Source organism: Miniopterus schreibersii, assembly GCF_964146895.1.
Source record: "Miniopterus schreibersii genome assembly, chromosome: 2".
NCBI lineage: Eukaryota > Metazoa > Chordata > Mammalia > Chiroptera > Miniopteridae > Miniopterus > Miniopterus schreibersii.
Genome location: NC_138102.1, coordinates 77,284,674 through 77,302,445, shown reverse-complemented (window position 1 = coordinate 77,302,445; position 17,772 = coordinate 77,284,674). Strand labels below are relative to the sequence as shown.

The following is a 17,772-nucleotide window of genomic DNA, read 5'->3' as shown; positions in this document are numbered from 1 at the left end:
AGATGTTGGTCATTCAGAAATCTTAACACTATGAAGTTAAGAGAATGAAAGTTTTATTTTGATTTAGAACAACTTTGCAGAATACTAATTATAATGCGTGACAATATAGCAATATAGGGTATACTCTCAACCCTTCAAACTCTTCATCCGACAGATAAAGGATGCTCAAAAGTTTGAATAATTTGTTCAAAACCATATGGAAAATATATTTTTAATTTCCCTTGCAGGCCATCAGATCCTGAGATCAGATAACCTGAGTGTTCTTAAAGAAATTCTTTCCCCAAAAGAGATATGAAGCAAATATAACAAAATATTAACATTTTTAATTACTGAGGTTGGCACAAATAATATTTGTAGCTTTTTCCTCTGAGTTTTTCTGTATCTTTAAAATTTTTAATTAAAAAAATTGCTTACCTGCTTATGTACTTTCATTTTCAAAGCAGATATATTATCAACCTTTATATACACCAGCTTTCTAAAAACTATAGGCCTCAAATTTTTCTTTCTTTCTTTTTTAATGACAGGATGGCAAAGCACAAAGTCGTTCAGATTAAATTGCACACAGTGAACGATATATGCAATTCTCTAGAAGTCTTGGCAGTTTTCTTCATAATCAAAATCTTCCCTAATGAACTACAGTCTGTAAATCTTAAAATAACAGGTTTAAAAACAAAATCAAAACAAGAAAAAAAGAAATGTCTTTCATGCCTCATCCTCAAAAAGGCATCTTCATCACAGTACACATAAGCAATTCCACATTACTTGCTTCACCCCTTGACTCCAAACACACATCTGTACAGTATTTTTCTTTATGCGAGTTCTATGTACAAGGACAGCATGAAGCACCAAAGGAAAATGCACAGTATTTTGAAGTGTACAACTGGTTATTTAGAGCCAGTCAAACAAGGTAAGCATAGTGTATGCACTTTTAGTACAGCAGAACTTCCAAGTGCGAGGCAATGTTGAGAAGTGAAAGAGATGAGGATAGGAGTTCAGGTGACACAATAAGAGGTCAAGGACTTGGTATGCAAGAAGGAAGGAATGAGAGAGGGGAAGCTTTTGCTTTGAAACAGAGGCTGTAAGCTAACAAATGCCAGTGCATTAACACTGTTTCTGACTCTGGGTTTCTGAGTTTGGGTTTAATTCTTTGTATACAGCTAACATAAGACTTTTGGATAATGAGAGTTAATTGTATTTTCAACTGTGTTAACTTGACAAAATTAAAATGAACTGTAACTATTCCTCGTTACTTTAGCTTTCAGAATTGGCTATAAGCTACACATTTGTCACCAGAAAAAGACTGCTTTCTCCTGCCAAGCTCAGCACCAGGGAATGTCTTTAATGGACTGCTTTGATAAAACCTTGGCACCACACACCCCTCAGATACAAAATGGAGGGTTAAGTCTGGCCAAGTGTGAATTCAGGAGATCCCTCTAATGTAATATGTAATCAATGAGATTCTCCCCTTTCTCACTGTAAGCTTACACTTCTGGGAATCACCACTTTCATGGTCCCAGAACTCTCATCATTGGCCAAACTGTCTGTGACCCCAAACCACCACAATTTATCAGCCTATTGTTTTGGTTCCAGTACTGTTCCCATATTAACCCTGAAACTACTTGGAGAATTTCTTGAGACACTGATGTTACACTTGTATAGGGCTTCTAAATGGTCAAAACACATTCACACACACTGCCTCACTTCCTCCTCTCAAAATTCAAATGAGTATCTAAAATTCATCTGTTACTCCCAGCCTGCTCCTCCCACCCATGTTTCCTGTCTCTAGGATGCCACCACTACCCATCCTGTTGGTAAAGAGACAAACCCAGAAGTCACCCTTGCCTCCTCCTCCTTGATTGCCACCCATTCACCAAATGGGGTTGGTTCTACCTCCAAATTGCTACTTCCTTCTAGTTCTATCTGCTAAGGTCAGGCTACCATCATCTTCTGCTTAGACCACTACAGTGGCCTCTGTGACTCTGGCCTCAGCTTCTCCAATATACTCCATACTATCGTACTTTCTGCTTAAATCTTTGCTGACACTCCAGTAGCATTAGGTAAAGTACAGACAAATACAACTTTTGAAACCTTGCTCAACATTCCCGCCCCATTTCTTCCTTACTAAGTCCATCCCTGACATCCTATATTCTGGCCACATGGAACTCAGATTTTCTTGAATGTGACAAACTTTTCGATACATCCATTCCTCCGTTTTGCTGCTTCATGACTCCACTTAGAAGTCATTCCCTCTAAGGAGAGAATCACAATACCCACTGACCTGCACTCCCACACAACCCAGGCCAGGTTATAAACCTGCCCTGTGCATCCCCAGAAAACCCAGAGTTCACTTCCATTAGCCCTTACTGTTTGCCTTACTTGTCATTTGCTCCTATCAGACTTGACGCTAAGTCAGAAGAGAAAGAATGTCTTATTTATAAATATTGCCAGAGCCTAGCACCAGTGCTTAATGTATACTTCTTAGTAAATGTTCAATAAATGCTTCTTGAACCAATAGTTGTATAGGTTTTATGTAATTTTACAAATGAGAAATCTGAGGCAGAAAGCAGTTAAAGTCATGGACTAATTCAAAGAACTGAGACTAAAGCCCATGGCTTACGAACCCTGGTCCTAGAGGAGAAAGGCCACCACATTTCACTGGTCAGAATATCAAAGACTGAACAAAGCTCCTAGATTTATTGAATCTATAAAGCAATAGCAGACTAGAATTGACAACTGGAAGCAAAATCTGAATCAGAGTTTCCCCTATGACCCATGTAGAATAAGCATTACACTCAGCGGGCCTTCAAGATGCTCTATTTTCAGACAGATCCCCACCTTTCCAGTAGTCATCAGCCTGATTTCAAAGGCTATATACTACCTTTTTCCTCTGTCACGTGTCGAAGTAACTTCTCAAGTTCAGGAAGTTTCAGCAACAAGATGCAATTTGGAAACACGTCATCCACCACAACTTGATCTAGAGGCTGAAACTTTCCCTGAAAAAAGACTTTAGTCAGTCAGAATGCAAAGCACACCAGTCAACTCATACATAAAAAATAAAAAAATAAAAATTAAAAAAAAAAGACACATTACCTCATAGCTGGACTTTTAAACTAAGTTCAAAGGCACTTGTTCACCTAAGGCAGGGGTGGGGAATGTCTGGCCCTGCCAAGGTAACTACAAGCGGGACTCAAAATTCAAAAAATCTAGGAGCTTTTTTCATAGCTAATATTTAAGTTGATAGTTTTATATGGCCCGCAAATGATGTTATAAATATCCAAATGGCCCTTGGCAGAAAAAAGGTTCCCCACCCCTGACCTAAGGAATCCCTAACTGGGAAAGGCTCCAGAACTGACTCTTAGCTCCCTTTAGGAAGCTCTTGAAAGAGTACCAACCTCAGGAGCACAGTCACTGGATAAAATAGGGCAGCAAAATTCTGGAAAAGCACTGGACATTATGGAAACTTGCCAAGATGGTAGACTGCCTAGGGCTGGTCCAACCCATTTAATTTGAAAAAGAACCAGCTGAGGTCACAGAGCAGGAGTCCTGACCATCACCCGGAAAGAAGCCTAGATCAAGCCCAGAGCATACATCTCCCTGCCCCTTCTCACTTCTCCAGCACTTTAAATAGCACTTTTTCCTTCAGAAGAAAAGGAAAAATACCAAAAATGAATCTACTCCTGTCAGAGCTGCCTGACAATGCTTCCAAATTTAGGCCATAATGAAAGAAAAGAGAGTAAGAGAATGGATACAATGAAGCTGCAGACTCATTAAATCAGGCTCAGCCAGATAAGTGCATATGGCCTGGTGGCCAGTGGCCAAAGGGCAGAACACAGAAATTCAGAATATCTTTCTTCTCAATTAGGTTTAGTTTTTCTTAACTGTACTAGTGGTATGGAGAGGAATTAGTCTGTCTAAGTTATTGTCCCCTGACTTGGGGACACCAGACTTTGTAACGCTATGTTGGTTTTGCCCTCATCCCCCTTCTAGCTCACTCTACTTTTCTGTGTGACTTCCATTTGAAGACAGAAAAACTGTGTTTGATCAGTTTTCTCTCTGCAAATACAGCTTTCTTTGTTTTAATGGTGAAATCTTCTAATTCATTCAGTAGCATGTGTAATAGCTTATCATGCTGTCAGGTTATCAAGTGGCAAGAAATGCCTCAATTCAAATGTTCTCTTTTTCCTTTCAATAGTAAAAATAATTCACAGATTTCCCAAATCTTACTGTCTTTAGGTTTCTACCTTAACATATATTCTTCCGTGATCAACATTTTAAATACTTAACTACCTTAAAACAATATTCTACATATATATAATGGACTACCACACAGTCATAATATAATACATGATATAATTTCCTAATTAATGTTTCATTCTTGTTTTCTTTACCATATATACACAAAAAGGAAATGTAATAAGCAACTTGCTTTGAATGTAGTTGGTAACAGTTGAGATAGCTAGAATAAAAAATTATTTCTTCTGATGCTAAAATAAATCTTATGATTAAAAAAGAGTAAGCCCACATTTTAAAACTGTGTACCAATATATTTCTTTAACTAAATAGGAAAAGATCATGTCTAAAATGTTGGGAAGGAAACACCTAATCACCTCATTGGTTATAGAAATTAAGAACAGAAAGACGGTTTACAATGAAAACCATAAGCATTTAAACTATATGTGAACATTAGAGCGTAAAAAAAGAGATTCTTCTAAGCAGTTTAAATAACACTTATTTCTTAAAGTTATTCAAAGGTTTTCAAACTATGGTTGGTAGATCCTTGGGAGTCCCTAACATCTTTTCAGGGGGCCCACAAGCTCAAAACTATTTTCATAATATTGCTAAGATGTTATTTGTGTTTCCACTGTGTTGACATTTGCACTGAAGGTTCAAATACAAAGGTGGGTAAAACCACTGGCTCCTCACAATCCATTGGTCAGGGCAGTGACAACAAACTGTCCTGGTAGCCCCTGAATTCTTCACTGCCATGCACAAACAGTTAAAAACTGGTCAGTTTCACTTAAGTATATACTTGATCAAAGGCAGGAGCAATTACTTTTATTTAAATCTTGACTCTTGAGTGCAAGTCTTTTAAATACTCTGATGAAAGTAAAGTTTCGCTAGTGTTTCTGCTGCCAGTGAAGGTGTACGACTGTCTCAAGGAAAATACTTGTGTTGAGTTGCAAGCTGAACTAGCTGCTTTCTTCGTGAATATCATTTTTACCAGAAAAAAACCTCAAAACTCACTATGAAATATGGTGATTTAGATTTGGACATTTGGCAGAACATAAAAGAAGTGAATCTGTCACTTCAAGGGAAAGACTGACAGCTAATGATAAAATGTTAACTTTCATGCAAAAATTAGAATTGTAGATTTATATCTGCCATTATGACAGCTTCCCAATATTTAAACGGTTTTCTGATAAGTGGTGGTATCAACAAAGGGGTGCATGTGAGCGCATGCATGCGTGCTTGTGTGTGTGTGTAATGAGATGTCAACATTTGGAACATCAGCATAATTCAGTGAAATAATACTTTCCAAAGTTACACATGGGTAAAAGATCATTCTCAGTGCAGGACAGACCAACAGATTTTAATGTAACAGAGCATGGAAAGTGCAGATTCCACACTGCAACTGATTTTTAAGAAACTATGCCTTGTTGATTTCTGGAGTAGTGCCAAAGAAGAACATCCACAATTATCTGAAAGGCTATTCTACTAATCCTTCTTTTTCTGACTACACATCTGTGTAAGGCTGCATATTCCTCATATACTTCCACCAAAAGAATATAAAAAACTGAATGCAGGAGTAGATATAGAATCCAGTTGTCTTCTATTAAGCCACACATCAAAGAGACTTGCAAAAATGTAAAATAATGCCTCATCGGTCATTGACTTTTATTGAAATTGTGTTTGTTTCATTGAAAATGTGTTATGTTAACATGTACTGATAAATTAATAAAATTATTTTTAAAATTTCTCAGTTTTAATTTCTAATGTAGTAAATATTGATAGATAAAACCCACAGGAGCAAAAAGCTCTTTGGAATCCTTAATAATTTTCAGGAGTGCAAAGGTATTCTGAGATCAAAATGTTTCAGAACCTCTGGCTGAAGTTATTACTATTAATAAACTCTGTCTTAAGGTCAATTTGATCCATCTGGAATTCCTTAAATCTCAAGTAGAGCTTCACCATTAATTAGTTTTTTACTAGACATGCCACAGTTCACCTATTTCACGGTCTCTCACAAATAAGAAAATGAAAAAAGATATTATCTTTTTTCTTCTCTAAAAATCTGAGATCAATTTCTTAACATTTGTATTATAGTTAAAAACTAATGAGTACTTGATAAAATCTTTCATTGCTAGGTTATGCCAAACAAGTAAGGCACATAGACAGCATAGAGGGTCCGGCAATTCTCAGAATTCCCACTTAAACTAGTCCAAGATTAAGGTGGTGGTTCTCAGGTCCACTAACCCATACAGCACATGTGATACAGGTGTTCTATACCAATCAATCTAAATCTGAATTTGTGGGGAACCTACATATGGATTAAAAGGAGAGAGAAGAGATCAAGAGAAAAACAATCTATGCTGGTTTCTCACCGTTATTATCCCAAACTGGGAAACTCACCTCTTTATTAGCCTTTATAAGGTAGTAGAGGAGCAGAAACAGAGGGTCCATGGGTGTGGCAAAGTGGAGAAGACCTCCTATAGATTAAAAAGAGAACAAAAGAGAATTAATGTCTGAAGGACAATTTAGTCATTTCGTCTTAATCCCAATATGGAAACAATTCATTGAAAACTACATGTGAAATTTCACATGTGAAGCTCTTCTTACACAGGCCCAAGATTCTATGAGTCTCTCAAAAGGCAGAATGTGGTCCATAAGATTTTACTCCAAAGAGCTTCAAATCCCTTTGTGTAGATGAGACCCAAGACACTGAAATCAATCTTTAACTTTCCATTTCTCTTTAAAAATAATTTTTAACAGAGGTCCTCCCCACTGCCCCAAAAAAGCAAGGGTTGGGGAGAAACATGAACAGAATGTGAACCATGTGAACATAGGAAACTTATATGTTTATCTATAAAGCTGCAGTAAAACATAATTTCCTGTGCTTTTGAGGACAAAGCCATGGGAAAGCAATAATATTCTCTCTGTGCATAGCTCCTTCTCTGGCCTGTGGGCTCACAGCTCTGAATTGCTAATGACTCAAAGCTCAGAAGGTTGTTACCAACTCCAGACATGACCCCATCCCTTTACTCCAAAGAAAAAGGCAAGAGGGCAGGAGTCTAACAAGACTGCACATAAGAAAATGGAAACTCTGCAGTAAGATTAATGTTGCGTCCAGGATAAAAGGAAAAAGGCAAACCAAACAAACTAGCCTAACTACTCCCTACTTGTCTTTCTTCTATCACACTCCCCTCCAAGCTTCCCCCAAAACTTCTTCTTCCACAGAAATGAATCAGAAGAGAAATTTCATCAAATTGAACAATAAACAATTCATTTATCTCCATACTTATTATTTTGGTTTCAGGAAATACATGTACTTACTTTTATTCTCTAACAGAGCAATTTACCTATACAGCCAATAAATTCTAACCCTAAATTATATATATGAATCCATTTCATAGTAAGAAAAAAAATTAAGGAAGTAATTTCATATTATGACATTAGTTGACTAGTTTTTTTAAAGTAGAAGTATATAGAAACAACCTATCAGGTTCTCTAAGTTCATTTTATGAGTAGGTTTCTAGGTCTAAAACAATATACTTGGTGGCCATTCTTATAAACAGCTCTTTAAGGTTAAATTTAAAAAGAAGACAATAATGAACAAAGCAGATACTTCTGCTGTACCAACTCAGTCTAGGGGAGATGATCACTATTTCCGAGTTTCATCTGGATATTGCTGTATCTATCCAGCTAGACCCAACTGCAAATGTACATATTGCATTAGAAGTTAGAATTCTCATTCACTGCCAAATGAACAGCACAGCAGCAACAACAGAAGGGAATGCATATATTCCAATTACTAGACTATACATATACTACCATTGCATTTTGTCAACTAAAATCCACTTTAATTCTTCTCATACATATAGGTATATAAAAATTACCAGCAGCATGAAATCTTTTTTCTAGACTGTCTTAGAACAAAGGCAAAGTGACCTTTCTACCTTAGCACAAAGTAGCAACGTATATAGTCAACAGAAAGCAGCACTCTCTGGAAACAACGAGAGAACAGGCAGGGAATGCAGAGTGCCTCAACTATCCCATGACTCCCCACCCCATACCCTTCCCTCTCAGAACCATAAAAAAAACATGTGATATCCTTTTTCCCTATAAGTCAACATTACTCCAAATTAAAGGAACATTAAAAAAAAAAATAGAACTTTGGTATTGGGTGTTCTGTGTGTGTTTGGGGAAAGGGGTAGCAGTAGTAATTTATATAACAAAGCATTAAAAAAACTATGTTAGAGTCTCTTCTATAGAAGCTATATAAGTGTCCATTTTCAAGGAAATAAGATGTTAAAAACTTGAAAATCCGCAAATGTGGCTAAGAGAAGAGCAAATAGTTTCTAGTCAAGGCAATGTGCACTCCATGGTACAAAGGTGACCTACCTTCTGAAAAGATGTCAGTGTTTTAAAGTCATTAGATAAAAATTTCTTACCATCTAAGATACATAGGTATTGATATAAACTTGCTCAAATTATCTTTCCTTTCTCCTGGATTAAACCCTGCTTTGATGCCAAGGCAGGAAAAAAAAATCACTGACCAGACTCCAAACCAGGAGGACAGCCCCATATGCCCACGAAGGATGGAAAAAATAGACTATGTTGTTTAGTTAATGGAAATATATACACTAGTCACTTACCTGATTGAACTGACTGATTTACAAACCAAGAATGGTGTTTTTCCTTGAAAACTTTTATTTCAAACAGCTGCTGTAGACACATATCGAACAAGTAAAGGGCTCCTTCCCCTGTTAAGACAAATGTTTTTTATTTGTACATTTTCACACACAAAAAATCAAAAGACTATCCAACAGTTCTGTGGAATGTTCCTAATATAAACATAAACATACATAGACATATATTCTATACAAACTGACTCCAAGGAAAGCTTATAGCTATTATATACAGATGCCTGTTTTCCAGCGCTATAATCCTCACTGAACTTAAACCAATAAATAATAAAAGGCAAATTATTTATCTTAACTATTACAAAGCCTCTTATTGAATCCTCCATCACACCAGGAGGAAAAACCCATTCTCAAACTACCCAAACCTAATGGTTTAGCCAGATGAACTGAGCTGGCATGTTGGTCCCAGACGTGGCCCAGGGCAGTGTGTGGCTCCCCACACGCAGGGACCAAGATAGGGACTGAGCCAGCAAATCCTGAAGGCCAGCTCTGAGTGAGAAAGGCAAGGGCCCTTTAATGCATGAAATTTTTTTCTAAACATAGAGGAGTCAAGGACTTTGAATCTCTCTACACCGCATGCTGGGCCTGTGTCCTTGGGGGAAGTTATATAAACCTTTCTGCTCCTCTGTTTCCATATCTATAAAATGGGAGCAATAGTGAACCTACCTCACAGGGTCTTTATAGGATTAAAAAGGGAATACATGCAGAGTTCTTAAAACAGTACAGCACTTGGCACGGAGTAAATGCTCAGCAAATATTAGCCTTTATTTTTTCCATTCTTAATGCAGCAAATACAAACATTTGTTTGAACTTCTGTTGTCTATGGATATTTAGGTAAATAAGAAATTTTACAAGAAGCCTGAAATTTCTGTACATTTACTTTTGTTAAATGCTTTAGAACTTTTGCTGCTACTTAAAACTTCTCCTGAAAAAAATATTTCTCACCTCAACTTAGTTTTATGCATAAGTAGGAGCGTCAAATAGTATAGAGGACAAATTATATTCAATTTCATTTTGAGAAAAAGAAAAGTGGAGGAAGCCAGAAATTTTTTCCTCTCTTGCTGCTTTTATTTTATCTTTTTCCAACAACAATAACAACAGCAAGGTACTACCTACCCACTGGCTTCCCCTTGCTTGTGCTATTCAGTAGTACAGTCACCAGGAGAATCCTCTAATTTATTAAGTATCAAGTATCTATGCAAACCTTATAAAATTAGCAATAACCTTTTAACATAAATCTTATAAAATAAGTTAATGGAAAAACAATTCCATATAGAGATAAATACTAACATCAATTTTACTACATACCTATTATACAGTTTAATATTTCTGCCTAAAAATTAGAAGATAAAACAGAAAATACACTGAATATAAAATTAAAATGACTTCTGATAAAATATGTATCTCTTCAATATACAATGCTTTTAATAAATTTAAAAAAAATCACCCCTTGACAGGAAAAAATATACTACTTTCTGGTATACTACTTTCTGGTCAGAGCAAAATAAAGAAGGTACAGCTAAAAATGAAACCACTCGTAATCTTGGCATGTCAGGTAAAAGCCTTCTTTTTTTTAGCCCCTGTGGTTGTTTATTTAACTTTATAGGAGGCTAAATGCACTAAGAAAAGTTGGCTTAAGTAAGCCAAAGAAAATTAATCTGTTTTTAGAGAGAAATCAAATATGCTACTTCGTTTTACCATTATTTCTGATAAACAAACAGGTCTATGGATTAAAATTATGAGTATAAATAAAAAATGTGTAGGACAACTGAATCATCTGAGAAGACTAGTAATGTCATTAGCTTACTTTTGTCACCAGGTAATGCCATTTTACATTAAAAGCTATTCAATCAGAACAAACATACAAAGATAAATAAATATGTATACATTTTTAGCCACAATGTTAGAAAAACATTCAAGTTACTATTATCACAGGAAGATGGGGGAAGGAAGGAGAGCTTACCTGAACATGGGTTAGCCAATTTTACAAACATAAGCCCACTTTTCATCTTCTTTGAAGCATCTTTTAAATATTCTGAAAAGAAATGGGAAGTTTGTAAAATTAACATACTTGCTTTGTCGCTCTTCTAATTTACCTTGATTTTCTTTCTTCTATTTATATGATTTTTCTTTCTAAAATCTTTAACTCAATTCTAGTGCTTAGATGTGTGATCTTGAGCAAATTACAAATTTCTCTGTAAAATGCAGTGGGGTTTTAGGTCATTTTAATTTATTTCTTTGAGAAGTGATGAGGAACAGGACTCTAAGTCAGATGGCCTGAGTTATAACCTTGGCTCAACTACTTGACAGCTTTGTTGCCTTGGGCAAGGTTCTTCATGTCCTTTCTCAGTTCTCACATTAGTAAGATGATGATAACACATATATTTGCCTTTCAAAGGATTAAATTAACTAATCTCCTGAAAGCTCTTAATGTATTTAGACAAACAGAAATACATAATATATAATTACTAGTATTATTAATTATTATCATTATGAAATAAAACATCTTAAAAATAAATATTTCCTGAACATTTATACTTTTTGGCCCTAACTGTGCTTACCTAACCTTGTCCCCTGCCCATTTTCCAGTGGGGGTATTCATCTTTCTTCTACTACTTTATGAGGACTCTTTATGAACTCTATTTGTGTCATACATAGAAAGGCCTTCTTGTTCTCAATTATATTTCTTCTAATACTTTTAGAATATATCTTTAACCTATCTGGAATGTATCAGGGTATAAGATATGGGGAGGAGATCCAATTCTAATTTTTTTTTTTCCAGTGAGTTGTCCAGTTGTACCAACACCATCTACTGAATGCCCCATCATTAAAATAATTCCTTTATGCTAAATGTTTAAACTATATTTTATAAGTCTGTCAATAGACATTCTATTTTGATATATTAATTTGTGTCTATATTAACATTAGAACTTCAATATTTTAATTATCATAGCTTTAAAACATATTTTAATATCTTGTGAGGCAAGTCCCCTCATTATGTGTCCTCTACAATATTTCACTGTCAAAGTTTTAATCATATAGTTTAAAACATAAAGACGATGGCAGTTTTATTTATAACAGCCTCTTTACATTTTGAGAGGCATATTCAAAGAACTCATTTAGAGAATCTCTCTCCAAAAGGAATCAGGGGCCTCTGGCAATTAAGGGAGCAGAACAACAACCTACCAAAGAGCAAATCAGAAAGGTTTGGGGAAGGAAAGGAACTCCTTTTACCCACTTCAGATCTTCATAAACTCATATTAGCAAACATGTTTAGAAATTGGCTTACTTATAAATAACTAAAATATAACTTTTTCCTGAAAGTAATAGTGACATTAAATATATAAAGAAAAATACCCTAATTTTGAGATTCCTACTTGCAATCAAGAAGAATAACAGGAACCCAATTTACCCTCCCACCTGATGCAACAAAAAAAGGGGACAAGATACACAAAACAACTATTTTCAAGACAATGGACACTGAACCATGCAGGACGGTGGTCTCTGAGAGATGGGAAACAAACAAGGTGAGCCCCGTGACTGTCTCAGCTTACTGCCTTGAGAGAGTTTCTAGGCCATGGAGCAGAACAGAAGAACCCAGGTAAAGCCTAGCCGACTCCCTGAGTTGAACAGAGGAAGCTGAGTTCTGGAGACACCATGACTAGAGTTCACAGGTCAGCACGCAGGAAAGGAGAGAGCTACAAAGAAAGAAAACCCCAGAGGTCGGCAAAGGGTACTACTGATCAGTGCATGCATATGATATAGAAACTTAAGGGCTGGGAGAAAAACCATCTGAACTTGAATTGGGCCTATTCCCAGACAGACTAGAAAACCTCATAATTCAGAGGACATTGGGTAGAGTCCTCAAAAGGGTCTTGCCTCAGTAATATGGAACAAATGACTGTAAACTAAAAGCTGCTCTGGTTCCACTGAACTAATTTTAAAAGTAAGACCTAAAAGGATCAAATTGTTTCCAAGTACCTTCACTGTGTCCCAGGATGAAGCTCAAGATTTATAGGAATACAAAAATATTCATCAGCCAATAAAGTAAAATTCACAATGTCTGACATCTAATCAAATATTACTAGGCGTTCAAAGCAGCAGAAAAATATGGGCTATAATGGGAAAAATAGAGAAATCAATTATTAAGAAATGGGTATTGATATTAAACACAGATGTGAGAATGAAAATACAAGACCATTAAAAACAGTGTTCTTCATAGACAAAAAGTTAACTAGAGACAGAACATTTTTTCAAAAGACCCAAGTTGAGATGGGATTAATGGCAGATTAATGAACTTGAACACGTAGCAATAGAAACTATCTAAAATGAAAACATATTTAAATTAAAAAGCTTTTAAAAAGAATATCAGTGAGCTGTGGGGCACTTCAAGCATTCTAATAATGTATATGTAATTGGAGTTCTAAAAGGCAGGGACAGGGACGGAAAAAATATTTGAAGAAAGTATGGTTGAATATTTTCAAATTTGATGAAAGCTATAAACCCACACATCCAAGAAGTTGAATAAACCAAAGAAACAGGAATAAGACTATACATCAGAATCAATAGTTCAAAAGCAGTAATAAAGAGAAAATCCTAAAAGCAGAGAGGAGAAAAAAGACATTATGTACTGAGGCACAAGGCTAAAAATGACAGTAAATTTCTTGTTGGAAACAATGCAGCCAGAAGATAATGGAAAAACATCTTTAAAGTACCGAAAAAAAACATGATGAACCCAGAGAAAATACTCTTGAAAAATGAAGGTGATAGACTTTCTCAGACATTTAAGAACTGAAAGAATCACCAACTGAAAGACCCACACTGCAAGCAATGTTAAGGGAAGCGCTTCTAGCAGAAGGAATATGACACCAGACGAAAACATGAATCTAAAAGGATTGAGGGCCACTGGTAATGGTGACTGCAGGGGTAAATAAATTAGAATTTTATTATTATATAAATCTCTTTAAACATCACTGACTAAACAATAATAATTTAGTACAGAGTTTATAGCATATGTATAAGTAAAATGTATGACAACAATAGCATAAAGGTCAGGAAGGGAGAAATGAAAGAATGCTATTGTAAGTTTCTTCTGTAATATGTGCAATGTCACTTGAAGGTAGAAGTGATTTAAACATGCATACAATAAACCCTGCAGCAGCCACTAAAGTTAAAAAACAAAAAATGCTGTCACTAGTAAGACAACAAAGGAGATGAAATAGAATCATAAAAAATATGCAATCCAAAAGAAGGCAGAAAGGGGGTAACAGAAGTACAAAGAACTAATGAGACAAACAGAAAACAACCAGCAAGATGACAGACTCAAGCCAAACCATGTCAATAAGCACATTCAATGTAAATGGTCTGCACACCCAATTAAAAGGCAGTAACTGTCAGATTGGATAAAAAAGTAAAATAAAACTATGGGGTGGGGCAAAAGTAGGTTTACAGTTGTTAGTATAGAAAAGAATAATAATTAATAAAAATAATACAAGAATAAACTGTTTTGTGCACTCACAACTGTAAACCTACTTTTGCCCCACTCTGTATATTCTGTCTATAAGAAACACACTTTAAGTATAAAGACACAGTACAGGAAAAGAAAAATGAAGGAAGATACAGTGTGTGCTTATCATGCCAACAGTAATGAAAAGAAAGATGAAATGGCTCTGTTAACAACGAAGATTATTTCCAGGGATAAAGAAGGTCATTTCATAATGATAGACGGCTCAAGAAGAAATAATCCTAAATGTTTATACTCATGAATACAGAGCTTCAAGATATACAAAGTAAAAACTGATAGAACCCTCTGCCCCACCTCTAACCACTGGCAACCTCTGATCTGTTCTTCATTTCTGTAATCGTCATCTTGAGAATCTTATATAAATGAACCATACAGATTCAATTCTAAGAATCCTTTAAGACTTTTGTTTCTGCAACTTATAAAAATGTAAAGGATAAAGTTTAACACTGTTAAAAACTTTCCCCTCCAAACTAAAACAGGCTATGGTTCTCTCCTTTTCTCCGTTGCTGTTTCTCAGGTTTTCAGCATCACAGCTTCATCATTCAAGGAATAGAAAAGGGGACTTCTCTCTTCTTCAGCAATATACCCTTTATTTCATTTGGTACTACTGTAAATCTTTTAACTTTAAATTGGTAAATTATTGATTTTTGTTTCCCTTTTTATTTTTGTAGAAAACTTTAGTTCTAGTGATCCTTGCCAGTTCTCCTTTAGCATTCCCATTCCTCCAGAGCTTATAGTAATTAATCTACAAATGCCAAAAGTCTTAAAAAATATTTTTAATAACTACACAAGGAAAGCAGTGTTTCCATTTTTCCCAGGAAGAGCAGTAAATCCAGAGCATCAGCTATAGTCTAAAATGTCAAATTATAAGAACTCTGGAATTATAAGTATAAATAAATATTATGTGTTCTGCTGCAAATGCCAGTGTTCTCTGAAATATGCCTTGAGATATATTAGTGCAGATAACACTGAAATGTCGACTTAATAGGGGAGAAAGTCATCTTTTCTCACACTGTGCTGACAAAAGAACTTGCTGTTGGACTGAATCAACACAGAATTCTTAGTGAGATACTATACTCAGATTGCTTCTGCCTCTTTAACTATAGAATGAATTTCAAAATTAATCTCTCCTACCCACTTCATTCATTTATTAATTAATTGCTGATTAGCAAAAACAGAACCAGACCATACCCATGGGGAACTTTTGGATGTTCCATGGTAGAGACAGATATTGAATTAAATAATCATACAAATGTAGACTGCAAATGTAACAAATGCTATGAAGAAAAAGATGTATGGAATATGAGACCTTATGACAGAGGATATAACATAGATGAGAAAGTCTGGGAAGGCCCCCTATGCCCAGCATTGGTTAAGTTCTTTGCTTTGATGGTTAAGGAGACAAAGGAATTATGCATTCGCTTCATTCCTGAGCCCAACACAGTCCACAGAAGGGTTTTGTTTGATACGCACATTTTAAAAAATTTGAATGAGGTGCCAATATTTGGAAATCAGGTGATTTTACATAATGTGCAGACTTCAAGTATATTTCCCTAAATATAAAAAACTATTAATTAGGCAAAGATTTTGCCTTATACAATAAAAAAAAACCCTGGCAACAACAAACTCACTTTGTCCAACAGCAACTACCACTCTTTAGTTGCCCTTAGTCTTCTTTAGCATCTTGTACACTCATCTCATGGCTGGATGCTTATCAAATGCCATGTCTGTCCTTACTATAAACTGCCTTCTCACTTGCTAGCTTCTATGGACCCACAGCAGGGCCTAGGAAATAACAGGTGCCAAAAAAATGAACACTTAGTAATAAATACCACCCTCTTATTGAATCTTTTTTATATTACCAAGTTTCGTTTACCAATTTAGGCACTATTCTTGGCACTGATGACATAGCTGTGAATTAGACAAAGCCCCTGCTCTCACAGGAAGACTGACTTCAAATCCCTTTGGCATCCCCTGTCTACTTCTCCACACCAGTCCATCAGACCCATGCTCTGCCCTCACCTCTCAACCATACAGTCTTACACCACAGGGAACAGGACCCAGATCTGCCAGAACATGGAAGCCCTGAGTCCAGAACTGTGCTGTCCAACAGAAATAAAATGCATTTCACAAACGTGAGCCACATATCATTTGAAATTTTCTAGAGGCCACATTACAAATAGGTCAAATAAATTTCAATGATATATTTCTTAACTCAATATATCTAAAATATTGCCATTTCAACATGTAAATTTTTCATATGAAATGTGTTAGCTTGTTAGGTGGGTTTTTAAAGATGCCTTTTATCTGAAAAAGTTCCTTATTCCTACTTTTCGGAGTTTTTTTTATCTTGAAAGAGTATTAGATTTTTCTCAAATGCTTTTCTGTGGCTACTGAGATGATTACATATTTGGCCTTTATTAAAATGGTATAAGGTATATTAAACCAACCTTACATCCCTAGAATAAATCCCACTTCATCATGGAGTACAATCCTTTTTACATACTCCTGGATTTGGTTTATTAATTGTTGAGGATGCTTGTATCTACGTTCATAAAGGATATTGGTCTGTAGTATTCTTTTCTTATCATGTCTTTGGTTTTGAGTTGAGAAGTTTTCTCTCTTTTTCTATTTTTTAAGAAAGTTTGTAGAAGATTGGTACTATTTTGTTCAATATTTAGTTGAATTAACCAGTGAAGCTTTTTGGGATTGAGTTTTTTTCTATGGAAAGACTTTAATTTACTAATGTAATCTCTTTATTTGTTATAGATCTATTCAAAATGTCTATTTCTTATTGAGTCAGTTTTGGTAGTTTATGCTTTTCTAGGAATTTGTTCATTTCATCAGTTATTTTGTTGGCGTACAGTTGTTCATAGTATGCCCTATGATCCTCTTTTATTTCTGTATAATCATTCCTTCCTGATTTTAGTAATTTGAGTTTTCTCTCTTTCATTCAACAGAAATAAAATGCATTCCATAAATGTGAGCTACATATGTCATTTAAAATTTTCTAGGAGACACATTACAAATAGGTCAAATAAATTTCATATATTTGTTAATCCTCGACCGAGGATATTTTTTTCCATTGCTTTCAGAAGGAGTGGAAGGGAAGGAGGGGCAGGGAGGGAGGGGGAGAGAGAAAGAGAGATATCAATGTGAGAGAGACACATAGATAGGTTGACTCCCACATATATATATTTAATATATCTTTATTGATTTCAGAAAGAAGAAGGGAGAGGGAGAGGGAGAGAGACAGAAACATCAATGATGAGTCACTGATCTGCTGCCTCCTGCACGCCCCTATTGGGGATCGAGCTTGCAACCTGG

The 17,772-nt window shown here is 35.5% G+C and overlaps 1 protein-coding gene across 4 annotated transcripts in view; it reads right to left on the bottom strand.

The window, feature by feature from the left end:
- RNASEH2B (ribonuclease H2 subunit B) overlaps positions 1-17,772 on the bottom strand; it is a 64,259-nt gene that overhangs the window by 30,457 nt on the left and 16,030 nt on the right. For all 4 annotated transcript variants that reach the window (XM_081128048.1, XM_081128051.1, XM_081128050.1 and 1 more), the window contains 4 exons: positions 10,885-10,956; positions 8,874-8,981; positions 6,631-6,707; positions 2,879-2,993 (listed from right to left, as the gene is read on the bottom strand). In XM_081128048.1, coding sequence (XP_080984174.1) covers positions 2,879-2,993; positions 6,631-6,707; positions 8,874-8,981; positions 10,885-10,956 — 372 coding nt within the window. The remainder of the gene's footprint in view (positions 1-2,878; positions 2,994-6,630; positions 6,708-8,873; positions 8,982-10,884; positions 10,957-17,772) is intronic.